Below are 12,338 nucleotides of genomic sequence, written 5' to 3'. Positions count from 1 at the left end.
GGAGGCAGGATGCCTTCTCAGCCCCCAAACCCACCAGGTCCCCCGGGGAGCGCCAGTACACGGAGGCGGGCAGAGGAGGGACAGGATGGGCCTCCTTTCTTGAGCCAACACACAACGTTCAGAGATGTGCAAACAGCAAGTGCTAAGGGCCGTCTCCAGACTTCCATGGAGGAAGGGACTCCCGATCCCGCCCAGGGCACCCAGGCAGCAGCCACACTGTGCACCCTGCAGGCGGCCTCCCTCCAATCTCTGCACGTCTATCCACGCTGCGGCTAGAGCGCTCTTCGCCTCCTTGTGCTCACCTGGCTACCTTACTGTGCTTGGTCTCAGGGCCTCCTCTGGGAAGTCTCCCAGACCTTCAGGCCAGGTGAGGCACCAGGCCTGTGCACACACACACACACACACGCATGCACCCACAAGTACACACACACACGAATGCACATACATGCACACGCAGATACTCACACGCACACGCATATACACCATTAACTGGTTTCGTTGCCTTCCCCTGACTATAGTTGGAGACTGGGTCTAGAACCCAGCACAAGGCCTGGCACATAGTAGGCCCTTCACAAACATAACCCAACAAACCAGATAAGATCAGTACCCGAAACTCTTCTCCGGCCCAGCCCTTGGTTTCGGAATGAGTAAAGAGTTTAAGTTCAGGTCAGGGGCAGGCCTGGGCAGGACGAGGGGGTTTACCTCATGGTTCGACAGCTCCCAGTAGGGCCGCTCGCCGTACGTCATCACCTCCCACATGACAATGCCGTAACTCCACACGTCGCTGGCCGAGGTGAACTTGCGGTAGGAAATGGCCTCCGGGGCGGTCCAGCGGATGGGGATCTTGCCACCCTGCAGGGTACCCAGGCCCAATCACCACTGTCCTCTCTGGTCGTCTCAGGACTAGTGCAGCTAGACTAGATTCTGCAGTCAGGGCCCCTCCTCTGTGCTCCCCATAGGTATTCTTGCCTCCTGAGGTCCACGCCCCAGGTGTGCGGGTGCAAGGGCCCCACAGCAGGGCAAAGGCTGCTTCAGCCTCAAGCCCCCTACCCCTGGCAGCGATAGCCCGTCTGGGACTCACACTGGTGGTGTAGGTGGCCTCGGGGTCGTCCTCCAGCACACGGGACAAGCCGAAGTCAGACACCTTGCAGACCAGGTTGCTGTTGACGAGGATGTTGCGGGCGGCCAGGTCGCGGTGGACATAGTTCATGTTGGCCAGGTACTTCATGCCTGCCGCAATGCCCCGCAGCATGCCCACCAGCTGCAGCACGCAGAACTCGCCATCCTTCTCCTGCCAGAACACAGGCCTCAGCCACCAGCTGACCCCAAGTCCAGCAGGGCACCCCAAGACTGCCACCATGGGTTCCAGCCCACCTCAGCTCACATCCTTACCCGAAGGAACTTGTCCAGAGCCCCATTCTCCATGTATTCAGTGATGATCATCATGGGCTTGTCTGCAGGGGGCGGGGAGATGTAAGGGGATGGCACAGATGGGGGGCACAGCTGTGGGTGTGGGTGGCAGGCACAGCTATGGAGAGAGCCCCTGTTTGGTGGCCCTAGTGGGCAGGCCCTCTCCATCCCCCTGTGGGTCAGGCCCCCAAGGGCCCCCCACCCCCACCTCTGGTGACAAGCCTCACATTTGGAGACAACGCCCTCCAGGCGGATGATGTTGTGGTGGCTGAACTGGCCCATGATGCTGGCTTCACTGAGGAAGTCCACACGCTGCTTCTCTGTGTAGCCAGCTTTCAGCGTCTTGATGGCCACCGGTACCTCCTTCTTCCCTGATGCCTTCAGCGTCCCCTTGTACACCTCCCCAAACTCTCCTGCAGGCAGGCAAGGTGGGAGGCGCACCCCAGTCAGCCTGGACCGCGTGCTCCCAACCTGTCCCGGGCCCCTCCACAGGTGCGCCAACCTCACCTGCTCCGATCACCTTCTGCCGCGTGACACAGGATGGGTGGATCTCGGTGGTGAACTTGAGCACAGCCTGGTTGGGGTCTTCATATGTGTGTGGGTCCACATATGTCTTCAGGGGCTTCAGTTGTTCTGGAAGGTGGGAGGGGCTGAGTCAGACAGGTCAGGGAGGGTCCCTGGGGAGGGCTGCCCGAAAGCTGGAAGCGGAGGCTACCTGACCAGGGGCCAGGAGACTGGGCGAGGCCATAGGACATGGAGCTTCTGGCTCTGCCCCTCTGAGCTGCCCTGGGACCTCCTGGGCGTGCCCTGGCTGCTGGCTGCCCCATCGCTACTGCAGAGCTAAGGAGGCCTGTGGGGACAGCAGGATGGGCACAGAGGGGCTGCCTCTCACCTGACTTGGAGAAGTAAACATCCTCCGAGGACTGGCGGGTCCGCAGGCTCTTCCTCCTGAGAACCCCACAGGAACCCAACACAGGGAGGTCAGCGGCCTGCTCTGGCCAGGAGGAGTGGGGACTGAGTGTGCTCAGCACCCTGCTGGGCTGGCAGAGGGCGCAGGGAAGGCTCGGGCGGGGCAGACAGGAAGTGGCCAGTGGGCTCACTCCTTGGACCTGTGCCCCGTCATGGCCAAAGTGAGGGCTTTCCTCATTAGCACTCCCCGGTGCTTCCTGCCCGCGTGCCCAGAGGAAGCATGGACACACCATTAACAACAGCAGCAAAGATAACGCCCGCCCTGTCCCGAGCCCCCACGGTGAGCCGGGCACTCTGCTGAGCGCTGTAGCTCGTGTCTTCACACCCCCGAGGCCAGGAGCAGATCACTATCAGTCCATTTTCCAGACAGGAAGCTGAGGTTCCCGCCCCTCTGTGTCCCACTGAAGCCTTACGAACCTTCGGTGGAGGAACAAGCCGATTCCTGCCAGCACCAGAAGCAAGACAATGCCGAAGGCCACTCCGCCGATCACCGCCAGGTTGGCAGATCCTTCTGTGGCTGTCAGAGGAGACCAACTGATGACAAGGGAGCTCCGCCGCTCCACACCCACCTTTGCACCCCAAGGCCCACTGTAGGCCCACTGTAGGGACCCAAGACACGTGCTGGGTGTTTTTACTTGTGATGGTTCATAAGGATCTTTATTCCCATTTCACAGAGGGGCAATATGAGGCCTTCCCCGGGGAATACAGGATTCGAACTGGGTCTGCCAATGCCAGAGCTCATGTCCTTGCTTCTCACAACACTGCCCTGAACAAATGTCCCTGGGTCCCCTCCCCAGGCTGTCAACCCACACAGGCCTGTCCTAGAATCAGGCTGACCAGGAGGGAGGATTTCTAAGGATTTTTTTTTTAATCCTCACCTGCGGGCATTTTTCTATTTTTTTGTTCAGATTGAGTGGGAGGAAGAGAGAGAGAGACATCGACGTGAAAGGGACACATCGAGTGGCTGCCACCCGCACGACCAACCAGTGCCGGGGACAAACTGCAACCGAGGTACGTGCCCTTAGCGGGAACCGAACCCAGGTCTCTCTGGACCGCAGGCCGACGCTCTACCTGCTGAGCCATATCAGCCAGGGCTCTAAAGTTTTGTTTTTTTATTCATTTTCTCCTCTCAGGATGTCCTAGTTGCTCCATTGCAGGGCCCTGGTCTGGCTCACACCCTGGTCCCCAACTCACATAGCGTCTGGAACTCGTGCACCTTGCTGCCGGCGCCCTGGCCCTCCTGTGTCAGCGCCTGCACTTGGACCAGGTAGGTCGTGTCCGGAGCCAGGTCGTCCAGGGTCACGGAGAAGCCCTCAGTGCGGCGTACGTTGTAGCTGTTGGAGTCCCCCTGCGGACGGCCAGCAGGGGCATCAGCTCAGCCACCAGAGACGATCCCAGCTTAACTCATGTTAGCACACTCCACGCTCTCCTTACGGAGGAGGGAACTGGGGCTCAGAGAAGTCAAGCGGCTCGCTCAAGGTCACAGCCGGCAAATGCATGACTCAGGACTCAAACCCAAGCCTGCCTGATCCCCAAGACCTGGCTTTCCCCCCACCCCCAACTATCTCATCTGGGAATTCCAGAACATTGTGTCTTCTCTCCCACAAATCTCTGCACAGCTGGCCTGGAGAGGTGACTCAGGAAGAGCCAGACCTCAGTTTCCCCATCTGCAGAATGGAGCGTCTTCAGATGGCTGTGTCACGCAGCGAGTGTCTGCGAGCAGCTGGGGCCAGCCCGGACCCTCTGAGTTACCTTCTTGCGGTAGGTGACCTCGTACTTCCACACGCGGCTCTGCTGTGGCAGGGGGATGCTCCAGGACACGCTCAGCGAGGTGGTGCCACGGCCCTCCAGCTTCACCTTGGGGGGCTCTGGGCAGAGTAGTGGGTGGGGGAGGGGTGATGAGATACGAGGGGTGAGGGCAAGTGCTCCTGGACCCAGACCCATCCACAGCCCAGGCTCCCTAGACCCCCACTTGGGATTCCCAACTTCCAGCTCCAGGTCCCACCACGGCTGGCACAGCAGAGGTGCCCTGAGAGCATTTATGAGTGCCTGCTGTATAAAAATAAAGCAACAGCCGACTCCTGCTACAGCCTATGGACCAGGCACTGTTCTAGGAGCCTCGCATAGAAAAATTTATTAAACCCTCTCAACAGCCCTGCAACCCCATTGTACAGGTGAGGAAACTGAGGCTCAGGAAGGTTAGGTAACTTGCCCACAGTCACAGAGCTGGGAAGTGACTCCGGAGACTGTGCTTTTAACTACTTGCTGCTGTCTCTCTCTGAACACAGCCGAGCCCTGAGTCTGTCCTCGGGAAGCCCCCCGGGTGACAGCCACCACCACCAGGCCCTCACCTGTCTGGTTGATGCTGACGCTGGCAGTGCGGAAGCTGCGGGTGGCCACCAGCTCCGAGACACCGTTGCGGGCCTCTACGGCAAAGGTGTAGTTCATGTGGGGCTCCAGGTCACTGACTGTCACGCTGGTGCGGGTCAGCATGTGCGGTGACTCGGAGTAGCGCACGCTGGCCTCGCAGGGCCGGCACTCGCCTGACTCGGGCAGACACTGTTCGCAGGTGACCTTATAGGTGATGTCCTGGCGACCCCCGTTGTCCAGGGGTGGCATCCAGCGCAGCTCCACTTTGGCACCCATGCCCACAGCCGTGAGGTAGTTTGGGGGAGAGGGCGGGCCTGCACAGAAGGCAGAGGCCAGAGCTCGAACCCAGGGAGCCCTGGACCACGCCCACCTCCGTCAACCCCCTGACCCGCTGCAAACTCACCTGTGCAGGGCACTGACAGCAGGTCCTGCGGTGCCCGGAAGTAGCCTTCCTCACACTCACAGTACGTGGCCCCCTCCGGGGAGAGCAGGGTGTGTGCAGGGCACTCCAAACAGGAGCTCTCGGAGGCCTCAGACTTGAAGAATCCAGGCGAGCAAGCTGGTGGGCACAGGAACAGACCTCGATCAGTTCACCCAGTTCCCACGCAAGCAACTTTTCCACTCCCTGGCCGTGGGACCCCAGGCCAGTCACTAAACCGCTATGGGCCCGTTTTCTCATCACTGAAATGTGATGAGAAAATGAATGGAGAGCGCCTACATCCCGCTGGACACTCAGGAAACAGCTCATCCGCGTGCTCCGAACCTGTGCCTCGCCCCCACTGGCTCTGCGGGGAGCGCCGTGCCCCTGCGCCGGGCATTCAGGCCCACATCTCACACCTGGCTCGGCCCTGGACCGAGCAGCTCTATCTCCGTTAATCTGTGCAAACCAGCCTGGCGGGTCCCCACCTGGACTTCGGGCTGCCCAGGGCAGTAACGGTGTCTTCTGCGCTGTTGGTTTTGGTGACTATCACCACCAGCTCGAACGACGGGCCGGCTCACCAGCTCAGGACGCCACCCCCGCAGGTGCTCTCCCCACTCCAGGACCGACCATCTTTCCGTTCCGGGGCTGGCCGCCCAGAAAGCAGGAAAGGCCAGGCCCCCGGCACTTGCTCTGGGTCTGTTTCCAGACCGAGTCATTTCCGCCACTCACAAAGGCAGCCAGGAAGCCGCTCTTCCTCCCCCGATTGCTAGGTCCTGTCCTGGCCAGGCGGCTGAGGGCTCAGGCACCTGACTCCAGGGGCTCCTTCCGCCCACTGCCCTATCCTGCCCTGGTCCCAAGCCGCTGCCTGGCCCCACAGGCAGGAAGCTGCCCAGACGCAAGGCCCACTGTGTAGGGCTTGAAGTGGCCAGGGTGGAGTGGGGTCCCCCTGGGGACAATGACCAATACCCTCCTTCAGCTTAATCTGTGGAGAGGGTCCTGAGACACTTCCGACCTCAGCGCCTGGCTCATCAAACGCTCACTGACCTGCTACTGTGCTCGGCCCCGTGCTAGGCACAGACCCTGAGGTGACGCAAAACCCCGGACACAGGAGCATGCGACAGTGTCTAACATAAAGGAGTGTGCAAAGGGCTAAGGGGGTGGAAACAACCTTGGCCTGAGGTCTGAGGAGTCACAGAAGAGATATTTCAGCTGGGGCTTAGAGGCTGAGTAGGAGTTCAGCGGAGCAGAAATACTGGGAGGAGTTGGGGGTGAGAAACAGCAAGACTAACAGAAAGTATGAATGGCTTTGTGGGCACAAGTGGGGGGAGCAGCAGGCAGTCGAGGCTGAGGGTCTCCAGGAGGCAGAATGAGAAAGGCCGTCGGTGCCAGGTTGAGGAGCTGGGACTGTATCCTGGGAGCAACAGGAGCCACTGAAGGTTTGATGTAGAGAACATAGCAGTCGGGTCTACACTGTTAAGAAAAGTCTTGGACAAAGTCTCCCTCCTGTCCAGTCCCCTGTGAGCAGAGGTAGGAGGGGGACTGGGAGTTAGGGACAAGACTCAGAGAACACCCAGTTCCTTACAGTTTGAATAATGACTTCCTTTAATGACTCTTCTTGCAGGGGGACCTGGGGACCATCCCAGCAGCCTCTGTCACCCCCTCCTCGTGTCCTGCCATATCCTGTCATGTCAGAACCTCAACATAGGCCCCAAAAGAGCTTGAGCACACACTGTAGGAAAGGGAGCTTGTCCAGGACAGAGGGGGCCTGGGACCTCACTCCTGCCCTGTGCAGAGTCTGGGGCCCCAAGAACAAACCCTGGCCATTATTTAAACAACTTTTTTTTTTTTTTTTTTTAAGAGAGGAGAGGGGGGGAGAGAGAGAGAGAGAGAAACACTGATGTGTGAGAGAAACAACAATCAGCTGCCTCCTGCAGGCCCCCCACTGGGGATCGAGCCGGCGGGCATGTGCCCTGACTGGGAATCAAGCCGGGACCTCTCATCCACTGAGCCACACCTGCCGGGTGAAACACTGACCGCTATTAAACAACCACCGTGTGCAGCTCCTGGCTCAAGCAGGTGACATTCATCTAGTCCTCACACTAAGCCTGTGACACTGTGACCACCCATCCCTCTTTGGAGGTGGGGAAACGGATGTGCAAAGAGGCAAAAAGACTTGTCCAAGGTCAGCGAGCCCTTAAGACACAAAACCTAAACGGAAACCCAGGACACTTGAGGTTGAGTCCCTCTCCTTTCGCATGAGCTTGTCAATTCAGAGCTAAGAGGAGCGATATACTGGAACAAGCCCAACGGGAGAGGATGGAGCCTGACCTGCTTCTAGAGCCAGAAAATCCCAAGACTGATTCCAAAGCAGGAGAAGGGCGGGGGGAGCTCCTAACAGACGTGTTCCCACACTGGGCACATGTATGTCCTATGGGAAGAGAAGGGTGGAATTAAACACGGCGGGGGGGGGGGTTTGGGGGGGCAAAGTGGCCTCTTTCAATCCCCAAAATCTCCAACTGCGTTTAAGAAATCCATGTGTGTTACGCACGGGTCCTCTTGTCTCGCAATACAATCCTGGCTCCCTCCTCTCCCACATCTTCAAGTGAAAATGAGAGTCCAGAGACTGGGCCTTGTTTACCCTGGGATTTCAGTTCCCAAAGATGCTCTGACTTGTCGGCCAGGGGCCACACCTGGGTGAGCGCTGGCTGCAGGAAGTTTGGTCCCAGCAGAGTTGGGGTGCTCAAGGGCCTATCGAATCACAATCGCACCCTTCCAGTCCAGGCTCTCAGGCTGGGGAGGGGGCCATGAACCCCCACCACTTGGGCTTGGTCCTGCTAAAGGCTTTAGCCACCTGCAAACCTCCACATCGCCCCCACTCCAGAGCCACGTGGCTGCTCCCCAGCCCCCCAGCCCCCCAGCCCCATGGCACCAGGAGGAAGAGGGGGAAGAGTCGGGTTCCATTCTTTGGCCCCAGAGCCTGGGGGTGGCCCGCCTGCTGCTGGCAGGAAAGGGAATTTGGAGAGATTTCCTCTGCGGATGTACCAGATAATACAGTGAAGAGGCAGCATCAGCAGGGCATGTGCTGGCCTGATGAGAATGTGCTGCCCCTCCTCCAACACAGAACTCCAAGGGGCTGTCCCCGGGGCCACACCAGAGTGTGCCAGTGCTCAGGGGCCTCAGAGGTCATGTGTAGGACACCAGCAAGCTCCGGTGGCTTCCTGACTTTCCTGATTGGATTTCCTGGCATTCTGGGCAGGCAAGTGGGGACAGGGGTCACACACACTCAAACACGGTCACATACACAAAATGCTCACTGTCCCTTCGCCAACCAGCAAACTCTTATGCATCCTTCAATACCCAGCTTGGGTATTATAGAGCTCCTCCACACAGCCTCCCAGGCTGCCCAATTTATGGCTCCCTTCTGCCCCATTAGGGCATCTATTACTCAATCTTATATGTACCAGATAGAAATTGAGCACTTCCTACGTGTCTGGCATATGCTGAGGGCTGGGATACGAAGGTGAGATAGAAACACAGCATTACTGCTCCAGGGGAATCCACAGCCTGGCTTTAGTGCTCCATCTGAAATTAGTTCTGCACCTATTAGGAGCCTCTATGAGACTGGCAGCCCCTGGAGAGCAGGAACGGAGTCTGACCTATCTGTGCCCGACGGCCCAGCACAGGGTCTTGCACGCAGCGGGTGCTCAGCCAGTATCTGCAGACTGGGTGGACGGAAGAAAGAAAGAAAGAAAGAAAGAAAGAAAGAAAGAAAGAAAGAAAGAAAGAAAGAAAGAGAGAGAGAGAGAGGAGGGAGGGACGGAGGGAGGGAGGGAGGGAGGGAGGAAGGAAGGAAGGAAGGAGAGGGAGGGAGGGAGGGAGGGAGGGAGGGAGGGAGGGAGGGAGGAAGGAAGGAAAGGAGAGGGGAGGGGAGGGAGGTAGGGAGTGGAGGGGAGGGAGGGAGGGAGTGGAGGAAGAAGGAGAAGAAAGAAAAAAGAAAGAAAAGAAAGAAAGAAAGAAAGAAGAGAAAAGGGAGGGAGAGGGAGGAGAGGAAGTGGAGGAGGGAGGAAGGAGGAAGGGAAGGAAGGAAGGAAGGAGGAAGGAAGGAAGGAAGGAGAAGGAAGGAGGGAGGGAGGGAGGGAGGGAGGAAGGAAGGAAAGAAGGAAAGAAAGAAAGAAAGAAAGAAAGAACGAAGAGAAAGAAAGAAAGAGAGGAGGGAGGGAGGGAGGGAGGGAAGAAGGAAGGAAGGAAGGAAGGAAGGAAGGAAGGAAGGAAGGAAGGGGAGGGAGGAGGGAGGGAGGGAGGAAGGAAGGAGGAAGAAGGAAGGAAGGAAGGAGAAGGAAGGAAGGAGGGAGAGGAGAGGGAAGGGGAGGGAGGAGGAGGGAGGGAGGAAGGAAGGAAGGAAGGAAGGAAGGAAGGAAGGAAGGAAGGAGGAGAGGGAGGGAGGGAGGGAGGGAGGGAGGGAGGAGAGAGGAAGGAAGGAAGGAAGGAAGGAAAGAAGGAAGGAAGGAAGGAAGGAAGGAAGGAAGGAAGGAAGGAAGGAAGGAAGGAAGGAAGGCACATTGAACACGTGCTCTGGGACCAGAGAAGTGAGAAGTGCCCAGGGCGTCCCTGTGGAAGTGGCGCACACCTGGCTTTCGCACACCTGTGGAGATCTCTGGCCCCAGTCACCTGGCAGGCCTGGACCACTCTGAGCAGGGGAACTGGGGCACGGTGGCTGCACCCTGGGCTGTACCCCTGTTTTTCCAGTTCCCAGTGCCCGCCCCTCAGGTGGCAGCGTGGGGTGACTCAAGGACAGACACCCTCTGGTGTGACGCAAGTCCAGCCCCTGGCAGAGCTCCTACCCCCAGGCCCAACCACCTCTCAGGTCAGTGCTGGGGAGGTTAGAGGGTCAGGAGGTCACAGTAGCAATTCACCTGGGGCCAGTCACCTCCCCAAGCAGTGCCCAGCTGGTGTGTACCACCTCAGCCCCAGGATGCAAAGTGCGGACTTTGTCTCATGTCCTGACAGGCAGCAATGGCAACCCATAAGTGACTGACCCAGCAAATGAGGAGAACTGATCATTCCGGGCCCTGGGGTTCTCGCTCCCCAGAAGGCCCCGCTGTCCCACGGATGTCCCCATGTGCCTGCTGCCAGCACTTTGCCCCTTTCGCACACGCCCTAGGGAATCATGCAGGGCACATTCTTCCACCAAGCCCGATAAGCAGGGCCCCCACCCCCAGCCTCCCAGCTTCCTGCTCTCTCCACTACCAGGCTTTTATCTTCTATTTGCTTTCCCTCGCCTCCTTCCTTCCGTTCTGGGGACCCACTCACCTCCGGAGCGGGTGGGAGGGGCCTCCCCAAGGAGCTGTCAGCACCTGAATTCCCCCCAGTGGGAGCTGAAGGTGGGGCAGACAGGGCATGGAAGGGGGGTGCCACCCACCGCCCCACCCCTGCGGGCCCGAGGTAACTCCACAGAATTGAGGCCTGGTGGCACTCCCCAGGGAGAGGACGAGCCCAAGAGTCAAGAGCACACAGAGCCCCCAGCCATGTCCTGACAAAGCAGAGCCCCTGCCATGGCCCAGGGCCTCCCTGCCTCAGACCCATCTCGGCCAGAGCCATCTCCTGCCCAGGGGATGCCTCCCCTTCAGCTGTGGACCCTGGACTAGGCTTGGGCCTCTCCGGGTACCAGCGCTAGGACCGCTCCTTGCCACCTGTGGTGAGGTCGCACGGTCAACTGTCTGGCAGAGCAACCCAGGTTCTCAGACTGCGCCACAGCGGAAAGTCACAGGTAGACCCTGATCACTGAGGCCCAGAGGGGACTCACCAAGGTCACCCAGCTGTAGCTAGAAGGACACAGGCCAGGGGTAAGTGGGGACAGTGGACTGCCCTCCTCATTCCAGGCCTCAGCTCATTTGGTCACTGGTAACTGTTTCCATTCCCCGGGCCTCAGTGTCCTCATCCATAAAGTGGGAAGAAAGTCCTCAGCCCCTCTGTGTGTTTGCGAAGAGGGTAAAAAAAACCTTGCTTGTGAAATGCTTAGCATGGTGCCTGGAATGGGCTGTCTCTATGAGCCAGGAATAGAGAAACTAAAGTAGAGAAGAGACATTCCCTAGGTGCTGGGCCCCTTAAGGGAGCAGGAGTCTCCAAGGAGGGAATTCCCTAACCCCCACCACCCCCACCGCCAGCTCTGGCCTCCCAGCTGCTGGGCTGAGCCTCTGGCCAAAGCCGCTGGCCACCTGCTCACCTGGCCGGCAGTCCCCTGGCCGAGGCGCCAGCCGGGGGGCCCGCCGGCTCGGCTGCCAATGCCAGCACAGGAAGCGGGACAAACGGGGAGACAAAGCCGCCCCTGGGGGAGATGACGGTCAGCCTGAGTGACTCCACTGTCCTCCAGGCAGAGGGTGGGGGTGCTGGAGTGGAGCTGGCTCATTCCTGACATAGCTCACGAGAGCTCCCTGGGCAGCGTGCCCACCTGTCCAACACAACACCTGGGAGGTGCCTCCCTTCCGTTGTCCATTTAACTCTTTCCTGAGCTGTGCTTCCTGGGGAAAAACCCGGAGGGGAAACAAACTCTGGGAATAACCTGGACCAAGTACGAGGTGACCTCGGGGTACCCATACCCCTCTCTGGGCAGTTTGTCATCAGTTGAAGCCCAGCTGGGGAAACCCAGGTCTATAGCCCTGTGGAGGGTCAGGCGGACCCTGCACCTCCCTCACTTTCTCCCTCCACATGCTCAGTAACCGCCCCACCCCCAGCCACCCCCTCCTGTACCAGGACCTGCCATCCTGGGGCTGCCCTGAGAGCTCGTCCCAAGGCCAAGAGCTGAGTCAGGGATTCCAGAGGAACTGGTCATTTCCCGCCCCACTTCCTGACCCATCCTCTAGCCTGGACGCCACTGCGTCGCCTGGAATCAAACCCTGATGCGGCCACATCAGAGCTGTGTGTCTCCAAGCCAGTCTCAGCCTCTCTGAGCCTCGGATCCCTGTCTGTTACATGGGATCACAGAAAGGTGGTTCGGACTCAAGAGCGCCCAGATCAAGTGCTTGCCTGGCTCGTGCCTGCCCTTGGAGGGCGCTGTCTGTGGAACTTACTGTCACTCTCCGTCAGAGGCTGCTGGGGAAAGTCTGCAGGGATACAGAGAAACCGGCTGGAGGTTCCCAGCCACACAGAGGGTCCTTGAGGCACACTGAAG

At 59.0% G+C, this 12,338-nt stretch overlaps 1 protein-coding gene across 2 annotated transcripts in view; it reads right to left on the bottom strand.

Annotated features, from left to right (window-relative positions):
• EPHA2 (EPH receptor A2) overlaps positions 1-12,338 on the bottom strand; it is a 28,489-nt gene that overhangs the window by 7,159 nt on the left and 8,992 nt on the right. Inside the window, exons 4-14 of one of the 2 annotated variants that reach the window (XM_036256906.1) lie at positions 5,153-5,308; positions 4,731-5,063; positions 4,132-4,247; positions 3,574-3,727; positions 2,797-2,896; positions 2,303-2,358; positions 1,918-2,043; positions 1,638-1,823; positions 1,393-1,454; positions 1,082-1,291; positions 703-852 (exon numbers count right to left, since the gene is read on the bottom strand). In XM_036256906.1, the coding sequence (XP_036112799.1) occupies positions 703-852; positions 1,082-1,291; positions 1,393-1,454; positions 1,638-1,823; positions 1,918-2,043; positions 2,303-2,358; positions 2,797-2,896; positions 3,574-3,727; positions 4,132-4,247; positions 4,731-5,063; positions 5,153-5,308 (1,649 nt within the window). Of the gene's footprint in view, positions 1-702; positions 853-1,081; positions 1,292-1,392; positions 1,824-1,917; positions 2,044-2,302; positions 2,359-2,796; positions 2,897-3,573; positions 3,728-4,131; positions 4,248-4,730; positions 5,064-5,152; positions 5,309-12,338 lie in introns of both variants that reach the window. The other variant, XM_036256905.1, reaches the window with a different exon arrangement.

Source organism: Molossus molossus, unplaced genomic scaffold (genome assembly GCF_014108415.1).
Source record: "Molossus molossus isolate mMolMol1 unplaced genomic scaffold, mMolMol1.p scaffold_m16_p_12, whole genome shotgun sequence".
Classification (NCBI taxonomy): domain Eukaryota; kingdom Metazoa; phylum Chordata; class Mammalia; order Chiroptera; family Molossidae; genus Molossus; species Molossus molossus.
Note: the sequence above shows the minus strand (reverse complement) of the source record. Positions and strands in the feature narration are given on the sequence as shown.